At 40.5% G+C, this 15,648-nt stretch overlaps 1 protein-coding gene across 1 annotated transcript in view; it reads right to left on the reverse strand.

Moving 5' to 3' along the window:
• WNT2B (Wnt family member 2B) overlaps nucleotides 1-15,648 on the reverse strand; it is a 50,872-nt gene that overhangs the window by 12,264 nt on the left and 22,960 nt on the right. The window contains exon 2 of the mRNA XM_020780613.3: nucleotides 878-1,098. Coding sequence (XP_020636272.3) covers nucleotides 878-1,098 — 221 coding nt within the window. The remainder of the gene's footprint in view (nucleotides 1-877; nucleotides 1,099-15,648) is intronic.

Genomic DNA, 15,648 nt, shown 5'->3' on the forward strand with positions numbered 1-15,648 from the left:
ACTGCCTCCCAGCCACTTTACTGTGAGGAATGGGAATGAGTGTCCTGTGAAAAAGGAGATAAATGTGGTATCCTCCTGAAAGAGAAAGTGTATGTATTCACAGATAGGAAAATTAACAGGGCTGCCATCTATTTTTCTAACACTCATCAATTTGCTGCTAGATTTCAGTGGCCTCACAATTTTGGGGCCCTGGGGCAAAGCCCTTGTTGCTCCATGCCAGTTGCAACCCTACATATCTGTTTTACTGCAAAGTCACTGATCAATGTCTTACCATACAAAGTTGATGAAGAACCTTCCTTATGGTGGCCACTTTGGCCTTTATTCCATCCAAAAGAGTGCACATGACAATATTCTTCCTTCTTGAAAACGTTTATGGTTTTCTGAGACTGAACCATTAAGAAAATACCAACTATGATAGTGAAATGATACTTCCATGTTTAAAGGACATATACCTGTGAATAGTAGATGCTAGAGAAAGGAAATGAGGAGGAAACCTGTTGTCATCACTCATTATCTGACGGTGACCTTACTGAAGGCATCTGGTTGCCCACTGATAGAAGCAGAACACTGGGCTGGCATGGTCCAGTAAAGTCATTTCCACTGAACTAGAAGAACAGAGCAGCTGTTGTAGAACCCTTAAAACATGGGTTCTGGGCAGCCTTGACCATTTGTACTTTAACATCTTTTATGGGATATTTTCAGATTCAGTATCGAAACTAAAGTTTTGAAAAAGTTTTCCTTTTTTGAAAATTCAAAGCAATGTTAGACAGAAGAGACACACAGATTCCAACACCCACCAAGTAATAGCAATCAAGCAAACATTCCCATGGCACACTCAGAAAGGCTAGGCAATAAGCGAGCTGCTCGGTAGACTTACTTCGGAGCATGACTCTGCCAAAAACGGTGTGGTCTCTGTCCAAAGTGCTGCAGTTCCAGCGGTGGTGACGGAACTGGTGCTGGCATTCCCGGATCCACTCCTTTGCTCCCTCTCCAATAGACTGCATAATGTCTGGATAACTCTGACACAGATGGCGCTGCTTGTTCACCAGTCCAGGGATGTTGTCACAAATCACTCTTGCCCCTAGGGCTCCAATATACCTGCAGAAATAGACAGGATGCCCATAAAAACAACATCACACCACTAGCAATTCACTCGGTGTCCAATGGTTGTTGATGAATGAAACTTGGGGAAAATATAGACAACAAGAAAAAAGCACTTTCCTATTCTCTCCATTTGATACAAACTCTAACTTGGGTCTGTTTCACACCTGAATGCCCATTTCTGTATTTATGCCTTATAATTTATATTCTACTTTAATTAAACAGTTTTAGAAATTAAATATACTATGAAACAAACTTTGATTTTTTTTTTAAAGCAACAATCAGCCCAGCAGAATGCAAGCTCTTGTTTAGCCAGTCTAATATTTCCTTTCCATCACTCTGAAAGGGCAAACCATGAAAATCCTTGGATTGGTCTTAGATAAAGAGAACGAGAGCAAGGTGAGTAGGCTTTATGCTCTTAGGCCAAGTCTCACTTGTAGGGTTTTTAGATCTCAGGGCACCCATGAACATTTCACATTGCCTTTCTTTCCTGAGTCTCTGGACAAAGGAGATGAATATTAGAGCAAATGGTGATGGAAGACGAGAAAGTTTGGTTTTGTGTGAAGGTGTTCTGTGAGTGGCGTTGCTTTATAGCCTGGGCACTTACCGTTTCTGTGCAATCTGTTGCTGGATGTATATGTGTGTGTTGTGGTGTGGATCTCTGTATCTCTGTCTATCTATCTATGAAGGAGAGTCCATTCTATAATCAAACAGCTCTTATGGTCAGGGCGTTCTTGTTAAGGAAGCAACCCTTAGGAAGTCTTTTTTCCTTCTACAGGATGGAGCACACAGTTGCATCATTCTATAAGAAAATGTAGGAACAAGGGGCTCTTGTGTATCCCAGGACATTTGGCTGCTGGAAGCAAAGGGAAATATAACATGTATTCTCCCACAGTCTATACCACATAAAAAAGCCAAGTGCCTCAGGAGTTGATACTTGTTTCAGCATCAGTATGGTGGCAGGTTAGGTCAGGAGGTGAAAGACATGTCTCATGGAGCCCAGTTTCCGACTTTAGCACTTCATCACCTCACCTCATCCCCCTGCATCTGCTGTATGATGCAGCTGACCCACTTTTCATCATGACAGTGCTCCCACTTTTCACCAACAATTCCCTGCCTTTAATGTTTTGACTGGCTTGCCACACTTTAACTTGAGGTGGGCAAAATGTGTCCTGCAGGCTGCAGGCAGACCGGACATTGTTTTTCAGGACCCACTGGAGGAAAAAAAAAGAGTAAAGAAAAGTCATTTCTTCTCCTGAAAAACCTCCAGATAAAGTTTAAATAGCAATAGGAATGCTGGCATTATTGGAATTTTACCGCTACTAGCAGTATTACTCCTCTAAGACTCACACCTTAGATCTTTAATCAAATACCGTACATATATTTTCCTTCAATTCGATGTTGACTTTGTTCAAGCCCTCACCATTCTTGCTTGGTTTGGATGTAGGTGCTACCAGCAGGCTTTTAAAGCTAAGCATCCTCATGAACTTTTTGTCCCATCAGGAAGAGACACTTATTCTAACTTGGATTTGAGTTGCCAGTATGCTGATCTTCCACTAAAACCCAGACAGACATGCAAAGGGAGGAGGGGAGTACAGGACAAGGCACTGCTGAGCCATCAGGATGCTGCATTGTGTCTAACAAAATTATCCTAAGCCAGTGCCCCGGCTCAAAAGAGTGTGCAACTTTTGGCCGAGTTATTGTTGTTAGGACTTAGGCAAGTTTGAAGAGCAAAATTTCCCAGCACTGCTAACAAGGAAAGTGGCTAGGTGGAGCTGGAAACGAAGAGCCTTAGACCCAGTTAGTGTTTCATTCTGAACTATATTCTGCAGTCTCTGTGCTGATGGCTCTGAAGAAATTTCAGACCTCTGAGTCAATGCCAAAAGCAGATTTAGAAAATGTAGTCTTGTATAATACTTTGTTTCTGTTTGGGTCTGTATGATGAAACCCTGAAGGTTTGATCCTTATCTGGAAGAAAGGTTGGCTGAAATATTCTCCTATGATTCCAGAAACTTACCAAACATCACAGTACTCTCAAATATTAAACTGTTTAATTAGTCTGCCAGGCACATAGATAAAGCTATATGACTGTTATTTTTACTGTATTGACAGTTGTTATCATTATAATAACAGAGACCTTCTGTGGCTTAGTGGTTAGTTACAGGACTGAGATTTGGGAGAGCCGGGTTCAAGTCCCCATTGAACCATGATGTTGCCTGGTTATCCTGCACCTGTTACTCTCTCTAACCTGACCTACCCTACAGGATTGTTGTGTGGATCAAATGTGGAGTACAAGAACAATACATGTCACTGGGGAAAAAAAGGCAGAAGTGAAAAGTAGCCAACTAAACACCCACCAACCCATCCATACAGTTTATATTCCTCCTTTTCCCCAGAAAATGTGGCTTACAATAAAATTAAATAAAACAAATGCCATCAAAACACAAGAAGAATAAAGGAATAAAAGATTTTAAACACAGCAGTAAAATTAAGAACAGCTCCACCAGGTTAAAACTGTTTCCACATCAAGCAAGTCAGTTGCAAAGGTCCACCTGAAGAAAATGGCCTTTGCCTGCTGGTGGAAACACAACAGCAAGGGATCCCACCTAGCTTTCCAACAGTGAAGTTCCAGATATTAAGAGCAGTCACCAAGAAACCCTGCTCTTGTGTCTTAACCAGCATCTGGAAGCTCAAAGGTTGAAAGCCATTGACATGAGCCTTCAAAGAACACAACCAGCATGATTACTATCACAGACAGTCTTGTGTTTGATTTACAGTGCAACCTAAAGCATATTACTCAGGATGATACACTATTGAGTTCAATGGATCTCATTGCCTCCTGAGGTACCATTCATAGGATATCTGTCTCAGATATGCCCTATTCACACATCTCTGGGCCTCCCTCTTTGTCACTCTATGAACTTCTTCTCAGATAAGCAACTTGTAATTGTTTCACTAGTCAATGTTCTATATTTTGGTTTCCCTTAACAGGGCCCTGAAGGTATCACGGCAGATCTTAAAGTAACACAGACAGTTGAGTCAAGTGTGGAATTTTCCACATCCATCAGACAGCATCCCTTCTCTCACTCCAGACAGAAAGCAGTATTTTCATTTTTTTAGGCTGGGGACTGGCTTTGGCCACATACTTCTGAAGTTGCATTTCTAGTTGAAAATGGAAAGACTGAGGTAGGGTTCAAATGTTTCACGTTCCTAGACAGGAATTAAGGCCCTCCCTTTAATAATAATGAAGAAAAAGAAAGCAATATGCCTGACCAATAATTCACTGTCTACCTCAACATCTGCTATCATTTGTATTTGTCATGAAGATAGCTTAGAGCCTTATGAAAGCTATGTGGATACAGAAAGGGGCCATTATTTTCCTCTTTTTAAAATATTTGGTTTAAACTCTGGTGAGAAGTTGAGGTCATCTAGGGTTGGTGTGGTGGATAATAAACATTGCTCTCTACAGCCTCTACAAAGGAGAGCTGTTTTGGCTAACACACATTATTTTCACAAGCTGGCTCATCAACTGTTCTATAGCCAGCCAAATGCACAGAAAAAGCGGGGAAGAAAAGGCACCAAAAAACAGCCTTGTGTCAACTGTGAACAAAAACAAGAGCCCGGAGTATTGCTGGGAGAAGGTCTTTTTCTAGACTGCAGCTTCTCAACTACCCCAGCCAGTATGGACAGGGGGCATCTCAAAATTCTCAGGTCTGGTCTTGTGACATGCTAAGAACTAATAGTATACTGCTTAATGCTACAGAGTGTAAGGTTGCACTGGCTTAGTGCTCCATGGATTCTCCAACCTGCCATTGTGCAAGTCAGAGATTGCCAAGCTGAAGTGAACGGAGGTTACGCTTCCACAAGGATGTGCAGTATACCTTCTTAAGAAGTGTGGAAAGAGTCCAGCAGCTCATGAAAGATCTTGATATCAAGCCCTAAATGGTTTGAGACCACACTACCTGTCAGAAAGCCTCTCCCTGGGAATATACATCCCATCATGCCCTCGCAGCCAGATGGATAGTATAAAAGTAAAATAAAATAAAGTGAAATATGGGTAGATAGCCATGGGTAGATGGGCAGATATATATATCTACCCATTCAACCCAAGCCTCTCAGGGTGCCTGAGGGTGCCCGTCCTGAGGGAATAAAGAAGACCATCACTAGAAATGGGCCTTTTTTTTTTAGCAGTGGCATCCTCTTTATGGAACAAATTTCCATTAGAAATTAGGCAGTCCCCATTCCTACAGTCCTTTAGAACATTATTTGAAGACTGAACTGTTCAGGGAGGCCTTTGGCAACATCCAGTGTTAAATTTGTGACCCATTTGTTATATTTCAGAATTCAGATTTGAAGCTATTCAACTTTTTTTTAAAATTTGTTGTATTGGATTATATTTATTTACTTTTTTATTTATTGTAAATTGTATAGTGTTTTGGTATTGATATCAGCTGATGGTTGTCTTTTAATATGACTGTCTGATTGGGATGTTGTTATTTTTCTCTCCCCCCCCCTTTTTTGTTGTTGGTTGTATGGTGTGTCTATATTGTGTAAACCACCTTGAGTAGTAATTTCACTAAACTGGGCGGACTATACGATAGATAGATAGATAGATAGATAGATAGATAGATAGATAGATAGATAGATAGATAGATAGATAGATAGATAGATAGATAGATAGATAGATAGATAGATAGATAGATAGATTAGATTAGAATAGAATAGAATAGAACAGAATAGAACAGAATAGAATAGAATAGAATAGAATAGAATAGTTGCTTGAGCAGAACAGACAAAGATGATTCTGTCCCAACATTTTTTTTAAAAAAGATTGGCTTTCATAGACCTCATCCCACATCTGTAATATAAGTGTTAGTTCTTTAATGTACCACAGGACCCTTTGCTGCTTTGGCTACAAAAACAAAACAAAACAAAACATGGTTACTTTCTGTAACTTGGTAAGTTTCTCTCTTCTTTCTTCAATATCTTACCCACCACAGAAGACTCTTGAGCACCATCCGTTAATATTAAAGGTTCTTTTATTTTTAAAAACTTGTTAGAATTAACATTGGTAACTGACTCAGCCTCTTACTTCAGAGGTTTCCTTTCAACCGTCTTTTCATCAAACAGTAACAAATCCATTTCAACACACAGAGGCACCAAACTAAACTCTTTGTACTGCCACTTACATGGGATGCTCGACTCTTGCGATATACTTGTCTCTTCCACTCTTTCTCTTTCTCTTAAACTCAGCCCATCCTCCTGTCCATGGATCCTTTTGAACTATTTCTACCCATTCTTTCTCTTGTTTATCTTTTTCTTCTATTGCCCAACAACATGCCTCTTCCTCTGTTGATTCCAACTGCTCCCCTCTATCCTCCTCTCCTCTTTTTATATCTCTCTTTCCTCCCACCAAAATGCCTCCTTCTATCAGATCCTTCTTTCCCGGGTTTCTCTGTTTTTTTCTCACTTAGTCATATTCCTTTCCGGGTTTCTTCCACAATTGTCATCCTTCCCACTGCATCTTAATTTGAGGAGGTGGACGGCACATTCTGAGGAATACCCCTTAGGGTACTCCCAGCCTCATACCTTCTCATTCAGGGATTGTCAGGTATGAAGAGACATAGATCCAATGCTAATCCCAACTAGAGCAGGTCCAATGAATGAGTGTGTCAACTATTTCAACACTTGTGCCAGACTCATTGATTTAATGGGTTTATTCCATTGTGTGTAGCCTTGTGTGGAAAAGATAAAAGACTAAGAGACTCAATTAGGAATGGAAGCTTCACCACAGACTTGGACCATGATCTGGCAGCAAATGGTATGGACAGGATGTTTTCTTGACCCTTCAGAATAGGAGAATGGTAAACTGTAGAATGACCTTGTTCCATCATTTACTTAGGGATAGCTTACCATAACATGCGAGAAACCACTTGAAAAACAAGTTGTCTGTGATATTCTGCCAAGGGGTGAGGTGAATTTTATTATTTTCTGGTTTCCTCAGTTGGTACAGATGTGTGGTAAAACTCTCACCACTTAGCAGGATGTTAGTGACAAGTGGTTGCATGCATATTGTGGTAAAATGTCACAGTGAATGGTTCCCTGTATTCAGCCAATGGCAGTGACCAGCAAAGCTTCAGCACCTACAAATTTTTATCCCCTTTTCAGAATTATTAGAGATAGAAGCAGAAATCTTTTAGGAATCAGCCAGGGTTGAGGAACCTCCGTCTCTCCAGATGTTATTGGACTACACTTCCCATGGTCACTGGTCATTGGCCATGCTCACAGGGCAGATGGGGTCTGGAGGGCCCACAGGCTTCTCATTTCATTCTGAATAAGGTTCCCCTTATTTCATAGGTAACAGAATGACCCTTTGCAACAGGACATGCTTTCCCACTAGTGTCCAACCTCCAAAACTAGTTTATGGTTTGGATCACTCTATTGCAACCTTAAAATCTGATCAAGATCTTTGGCCCTTTACTTTTAACTGTAACCAGCCCTTTCATTCTGCATTCAAAGAACTGGATTCTTATGTCAAAGCAAGAGAACAAACTCTTGTCTTGATGTTACAACAACTGCAAAAATGAGAAAATAATCTTCAGAAACTTGTTGGGAATATAGTGAATATTATCCTGGAGAAACTGGGAAAAAAAGTCCAGAAAATCAACCAGATGTATTAGAAACATATTCATGTAATTGTTGCAGGCAGACTATTTCATATTATCCATCACAAACGGCAAAAATTTTAATACCCTGAGTTGTTTTAGAGCTATTTTTGAAGTGTGAAAAATGAGTCCAAAGTCCTCTTGTGTAAAAGTTACACTGTGTAAACTGGATGGTATCATCATCTGATGAAGTGAATATTTAATTTAAATTAATTAAAAGCTTCCCCTTTTTAAGTTCCAAGGCTCCCAACACTTCCATTTTGCTCTCCCAAAACCTTTGGGAGTGTACGTTACCACCAGCAGTCCAATCCCAGTGGCAGTTTTCAGCTCTTAAAGGCTTTCTAAATATCCGAAGGCTCCCAAAGTCTGCCTCTGGACCAAAGAGGGCTCTAGGGAGCCTTGGAAACTGGAAAAGGTGGATAGGAAGCTTTCAACAAATTGGAATTGATCATTCAGTCTGTTGTATGATGGTATCAGTTTGTTTATGTGGTGTAACTTTATACAAGAGGATTTTAGCCACTGTACATTTTTTTTAAAAAAATATGTTATGTAGCCTTGGAGAAGGAGAAGGCAAAAAGAGAGCTACGTATGTTTCTCTTACCTCGTTTAATATCCCCTCTCTTTGTCCTGCCTCAAATAAATAAACAAAAATGGGTAAATATAATCCCTTTGGCATGGATGGTAATGTTTTTCCTTTCTGTATTCAGCTACAGAAATCTCTCTCTTTGCTGATTCCAAGTGAATTCACACAGGAAAATCTCATGTCCCAGATATGACTTCACAGTGGATCTATTTGCATTTCCCTCACTGCGTAGCACCCTTAAAGAAATTGAACTCAGTCACTCAGCTGTCTTGTCTGTGGCTGGTCCATCTCTCTCAGTGTGACAGCTCTCACAGGATTGTTGTTTTATATTACGTGTTTTTCACATGCCATATTTTCTAATTGTATCCAAACTATTGCTGTTCCAATTTGTATGTGATGTCTGTGCTTGCACCATTTTCTCAGCGCATCCCAGAAGAGGGATGACTGGGTACCCATAGATTTCTAAGCATGATGGTCATCCATCTGGCTTCATGCTCCTAGCTGGCTCATGGTGTTTAGCTAACATTTGTGAAACTGGGTGGATGCATCTTTCCAGGTGAAAAAAGTACAGTATCGCCAGTTTTTATACCTGACTAACATGGGTTCAACTAGACAGAGGGTTCCTGATTCTAAGGAAATCATTTATACTGATATGGTGATCATTTCTCTCATGATAATTTTGACCACCTTCAATCAATTCAAAAGAAAAATGAAACCAATTTGAAAATAATTAAATAAAAGGAACAATAAAAGGTGTGGTTCAGGATTCATGTCTTTGAGGTGCCTGAGGAAAATGTGTGCACCTATTGTCTTTCACTTTGCACTTGTTTCTGTGGTAGTCAGCTGAACCTCACCCAGCTTGGTACACATCAGCTAACTCCCAGGAGAAGATGTCATAGGGTAACTCTTTCAGTGGGTCTTTTCAAGATCAGGAAGTGTGGGCAGCCTGACAAACTGCGAAGTGTTTTCGAGATGTGTCAGAGAAAGAAAATAAATGCAGCATTCTTAGCCACCTTGCATTATTACAGTCAAGCTCAATAATATCACCCAAAGAAATTCTAAATGGCCCTGAAAATGAGGCAGGAAAATGGAGCAAATGTTATGGCATAGCACTAGCTTCCCCCCCTTTCCTCCCTCTCTCTTGGAGTTGGATGTGACATGGCTGTCCTTCATAAGCTGCCACAGGGCTTACAGAGAATAAACTTTTGTTATAAGCATGTGCCACATAGACAAAATGTATTTTCAATGACCTTTCTAAAAGGTAATGTTTGGAAGGCCTGAGAAAACAGCTGAAACTTCCAAAACAATAAATGCTGAGCCCAAATTTCTCTGAAGATGGTTTTCTGACTAAAATCCTGAGAAATTGCTTTTCTTTGCTTCCCTAAAAGTAAAAGGTAATTTTGCTGAATTATTTCCAAATGGTCTTCCTTTCCCTTCCCTGTCTTGTCCTATGCAAGAAGGAAAATAGTAGCCAGGCTGCCATTTGATTTACATTTAGCCCCATTCGCAGTAGAAGGGCAAAAACCAAAAATATTTGTGGGAGAAGAACAAAGCTGTGGGGCCAACCACTACAATGGTCTCACCTTTTAGGAAGTCATGGAGAATTTCCCCTTCCTCCAGACAAATCTGGGGAAGAGGTTCCCCTTTCCCATGTCTCTTCCCACAAATAGGGTGGAGAATTTTAAAAAGCCATTTGTGCACAGCTGTAAAAATTTATGGTTGCTACTTCTTTGGATGAGCGGGTGTAGTAGATTTTTTTTTAAGTAATTCCTGGTTAATTAAGGCCACATTTTTAAAAAGATGATTTTTAATATCCATGTTCATAAAAATGGTAGTTGATCACCATCAAAAAGGGACTCCCACTCTGCTCCCTTGAAGCAGCATTATGTCACTTCGAAGGTGGTGCTTGCTGCATAATACACATTATCTCAAAACAGTGTCCCTCTAATTAAAGCAATTGTTAGTTTTTTTCTAGATGTATGCATATGTTATTGATTCCTTTACTGATAAAAACAATTTATCAACAGATTTCTTTAATTTATTTATTTATTTATTTATTCATTCATTCATTTTTTACCCCGCCCCTCTAGACAACGTCTACTCGGGGCGGCTTACAAAAATTAAAACACATTAAACAAGGTAATCAGAAGATAGCCTTAATAGAACTGCAAGTGAAATCTAACATTAATTTATACCCACTTCCTGAACATATAGTTATAGAGTTACTGTACCTAAAACTTTGACTTATTTGGATAACAAAACTATAATGAAGTTGTATTTTAGAAAGAACATGACAAATGGGAACAAAGTTAATGTACTAGCCTATCATTTTGTAGTTTCTTTCAAAATGCCTTTTTGAAAAACACATTTTAATAATAATAATTAGGTGCTGTCAAGTCATTTTTGACATGGTAAACCTTTTCGGGGTTTTCCAGGTAGAGAAGACGGTGCTCAGAAGTGGTTTACCATTCCTTCTTCTACAGGCATCCTGGGGATGGACAATTTGCCCAAGGCCATACTAGCTGCCTCTACTTGCTAGAAGCACAGAGGGAAATTGAATTCTTAACCTCAGGCTCCACAACTAGATACCCAAACCTCATGGCGCAGTGGTTAAAACCGTTGTACTGCAGCCAAAACTGTGCTCACAACCTGGGGTTCAATCCCAGGTAGCCGGCTCTAGGTTGACACAGCCTTCTATCCTTCCCGGGTCGGTAAAAAGAGTACGCAGCTCGCTCGCTGGGGGGGGGGGAATGTGTAGCCTGCATAATTAACTTGTAAACCACCCAGAGAGTGCTTGAAGCACTATGGGACGGTATATAAGCAGCATGTTTTGCTTTGCTTTGAGCCATCTAGCCAGCTGAATTTTTAAAGAGGCATTTAAATACAAAATCTCCAGGTTTCTTCTTATTTCCCTACCAGTCCTAAGAAGTTTTAAAGGTGGGAGCTTGGGGTGTCTTGAGAACAGAAGAGTAACAAGCACTGCAACAAGGAACAAAATGACATCTTCTAAAAAACTGTAACAAGTAACCACAGGTTAATTTTCAAACGCTGTAATGAACCATGGGAAACATTTACTGTTTCAAATGTAAGTTTCCAAGCTCCAGAGGGACAGCATAGTGCAAATCACCAGTGGGTATGCCCACATAACCTGTGTTAATCCATGGCAGGGACTACAATAATTCTTCTTCTGTTTAGAAAAGGTATATCTTGTCCAATTAACGTGTCATTCTAGAAGCAGAAATGCACACTCACATGAACACAACCCCCTACACACTGATGTGTGCACCTCAATGCACAGGAATGGGGAGGTTTAAACTTGCTGAAATCTAGAGACTTCTGGTGGCAGTGGTGGTGGTAGTGTGTGTGTACAAGGTAAAAGAATCTCCCATCCCTCATGCTACATCTATGGAGACTGCCATTTTAATGCCTCACATAGTGGGCGAACTGTAATTTCTGAAGGCAGAGTCTAGCATTCCTTCTTGCTGCCCACTGGAGTTCTGCAGCTGAATTATCAGCTGGAATTCAGAAAAAATAAGTGAGAGGGGTCCTTCCAACTTTGGAAAGGCCACAGGGGGAGAAGCTAAGGACTGTAGGCTGTTCAGCTCTATACTAGAACAAGATGTTTGTCAAGCCAAAATGTGGGATACCAAAGTGGCCAGTAATGTCTATGAGGTTCAAAAAGTGTTTATCTAAACCACACAGGTGGCTCAAGCAAGCAAGTCAAAGCAGCCTTGGCTATTTCCTGCCAATTCCACAGCATTTTGCCAATCTTTTACAGGGGAAATTCCTTCCTGACCTCAGGCATGATCACATGGAACCCTGAGACAGGCAAAATCTCAAACAAGATTATTACCACAATAAGCCAGTGATTTACGCTCTCATCCAGTTTTGCTGCCAAGGGTCTCAATTGAGGCAAATATTATTTTAAGGATAAAGTTGGAGAGAAAGAGAACACAGGAAGGTCACTAATTGCTTTGTTTTCCTGCAGTCCACCTTGCCAACAAAGTCCCACTTCTAAAGCGCCAGTTTCATGCTGAGTGTAGTGATAAATGTCTGCAGTGATACATAAGAGTCATGTTTTAGCATTGATCTGCATGTAACATTAGCAGAAATGTTCTGTAACTTCTTCACACTGATGTAAATAGAGGCCCAGTCAAGAAGGAAGGCCATGATCAACTGCTTCTATCTGGCACTGTGTGCAGAAATGTGGAAAAATGGGAAATGGCAAAAAGATCCATCTCTCCTGGTCAAGCTGGAAATATGGTTTTTCTTCACTGCACCAGTAGCAGTCAGACTTGGACTATCACAGATTTACATAACCATTAATCCCACAGACCCAGGAATTCCAGATCTGAATTCCTAGGAGCATGATTAAAATTTACAACCCATACCCATCACTGTGTGGGAATGTCCATGAAAGTAGCACAGGCAACAACAAAAGTCACAAACAACAATATTCCATCTGTCAGGTTTCTTCTTGGCATGGATTCAAAAGTAAGGTACCCATGTGTCCTGCTTTACAAAGGATGGTCCTCTACTGGATGACATCATGTATTTTGAAGGGATGTCCCATTTAAGTCTCATTTTGGTTCAAGAAAGAGTCATAAATAGAATAAGGGCCCTAAAGTTGCATGTCTTGGCCAACTGAGCAGGCATAAAGATCATCTGGTCATAGTCGTCTCCACTGTGGTGAAATGTATTGTGCTTGGTTTGTTTGTTAAATTAAAAATATTAATTATTTATAAATTTGCATCTACACATACAAATCAGCACATTCGGTTTTGTGCAGATTGGTGACTTCTTTGATATATTTCAAGATGACAGATTTCTTCATTTTTGTGATGAATGAAGAGCCACCCTATTCAGAAGTCAGTGACAGGGCACCACTTTGTTTGCTAATGCTGTATATGAGACTGTCAGTGAAGGAAGCGCTGAGAGACTCAATGCACTTTTGTTACATTGCTACTGAATTCAACAGGTATGAAGGAGAGAAAATTATGGGCAGGTAGGTGGGTGAAATAGACCTGAAAAGATGCTGAACAAATAGAAAGAGAGCAGCATCTTCATATGGAACCAGAGCTGGGCAAATTTCTTTCAGGTTTGAAAACCTCTCTGTTCAACTTGGAGGTATGTGTTGGATGTAGGGAGAGGTCAACAACCATATATTTTATTTAAACCTTTTAGCTTTTTTTAAATAAGTTGGGTTTTTTTCCTGACCATTGATTACTTTGAGGAGTTTTATGTTAATGTACAAGGACTTACATATATAATACATAATATCTATCCAGTTACTGTTATTTATTTATTTATTTATTTATTTATTTATTTATTTATTTATTTATTTATTTATTTATTTATTTATTTATTTATTTATTTATTTATTTATTTATATGCCGCCCACTCTACCCAGAGGTCTCTGGGCGGCTTACAATAAATAAAATTCAATACAATAAAAATAAAATAATTAAAATACAATTAAAATTGCCATCATCAGGACCCACAGTTGATGTTATTTCAATTAAAAGCTTTCTGGAACAGGAAGGTTTTGACCTGGCATTGAAATGTCATCAACGTCGGCGGCAGACGAATTTCATTTGGGAGGGCGTTCCATAGTCTGGGGGCAGCTGCCGAAAAGGCCCTTTGTCTACAAGCCATCCCTCTTACCTCCTTGAGGGATGGCTCTTTCAAAAGGGCCCCCTGGCTAGATCTTAACTGCCGGGTAGGCTCATATGGAAGGAGGCGGTCCTTCAAGTATCCAGGGCCCAAGCCGTTTAGGGCTTTATATGTCAAAACAAGCACTTTGAATTGGGCCCGGGCAGCAACTGGTAACCAATGTAAGTTAAACAGAATTGGCTTGATGTGATCTCTAGTGGCTCCACCACTCACCAGCTGCGCAGCTTGATTCTGGACCAGTTGCAGTCGCCAGACCATCTTCAAAGGCAGCCCCACGTAAAGCGCATTGCAATAATCTATACGAGATGTTACTAGTGTGTGTGTAACTGTCATGAGACTCTGCTCGTCCAGGTAGGGCCGTAGCTGGTATAATTTCCACAGCTGAAGGAAGGTGCCTCTGGCCACCGAGTCCAACTAGGCTTCCAAAGTTAGACTGGGGTCCAGGAACACCCCCAGGCTGTGGACCCTGTCCCTTAGGGGGAGTGTAACCCCATTCAGGGCAGGGAAATGGTCCTCCAACCTGTCCGGCGAAGCACCCACTAACAGCACTTCCGTCTTGTCTGGATTGAGTTTTTGTTTTCATGACTTCTCTTTTGCATAGTTCCATCATTGCTCTAGAGCCTTCTGCCTTCTAATGCCGAGTGCAGCAGCAGCAGCAGCAACAACAACAATGTTTATTTCATTTCATCATAATTGATGGTTGATGGACACAGTTGGTCTGGCTTCTCAGTTGAGACCTGTCTGGCTTGGGAGACCCTTCAGCATAACTCTCAACCTCACTGAAGCACACACAGGCCTTGGTGAGGCATAGGGGCTTGCGTGCTTCAGTGAGGTTGAGAGCAATGCTAAAGTATCTCCCAAGCCAGACAGGTCTCAGTTGAAAAGTCAGACCAACTGTGTCCACCAACCGTCAATTATGATGAGAGAAAATAAACAGAAATCCATATTGGATCGGTCATCGTCCGGGTCAACAAGGACCACATCAGATGCTATAGCCCCTGGGCATCTGGTGACAAATGGGGTACAGGGCTTATCAGACCCTGTTGAGGGACCAGGACAGGCTGCTGCAAAGCTATTGGAACAACGTAAATGCAAAACGTGGACTCTTGCCAAAAATCGAGAAATTATGACATGTTACTATGAGACAAACCCAACAGCATATGGTTTTCAGAAAAGAATGATGGAAATTTGGAAAAGGAAACACCCAAATAGTGATATAACTGAACAATGATTAATGGACCAGAGAAGGTTTATCATCCGGAGTAAAGTGTTTTCAGAACTGGAATTGCAAGAACTAGAAAAGTTGGCAAAATAAACACAGAACAATTACAGTAATATGGAAGACAAATGGAGGATAGAGGTAGACACAATAGTGGAAGAAAATGTTTCAATAGAGGAACAACCCAGCAATTATGAGTTGACAGAACAGCAAACGTCACTGAGGGGAAAAATAGTAACCCATATTATCCAGAACACAGAAAGACAAAGGCTCCCCAATTTGTACCAATTACAAAGTAAACCAGTAAAAGATCTACTGAATGATGCAAATATTATCATCAGAACAATTCAAACCAACATGCTAAAGGAAACAAACCGGCTCATGTATAGCACAGCTACCATAATAAC

Source organism: Pogona vitticeps, chromosome 4 (genome assembly GCF_051106095.1).
Source record: "Pogona vitticeps strain Pit_001003342236 chromosome 4, PviZW2.1, whole genome shotgun sequence".
NCBI lineage: Eukaryota > Metazoa > Chordata > Lepidosauria > Squamata > Agamidae > Pogona > Pogona vitticeps.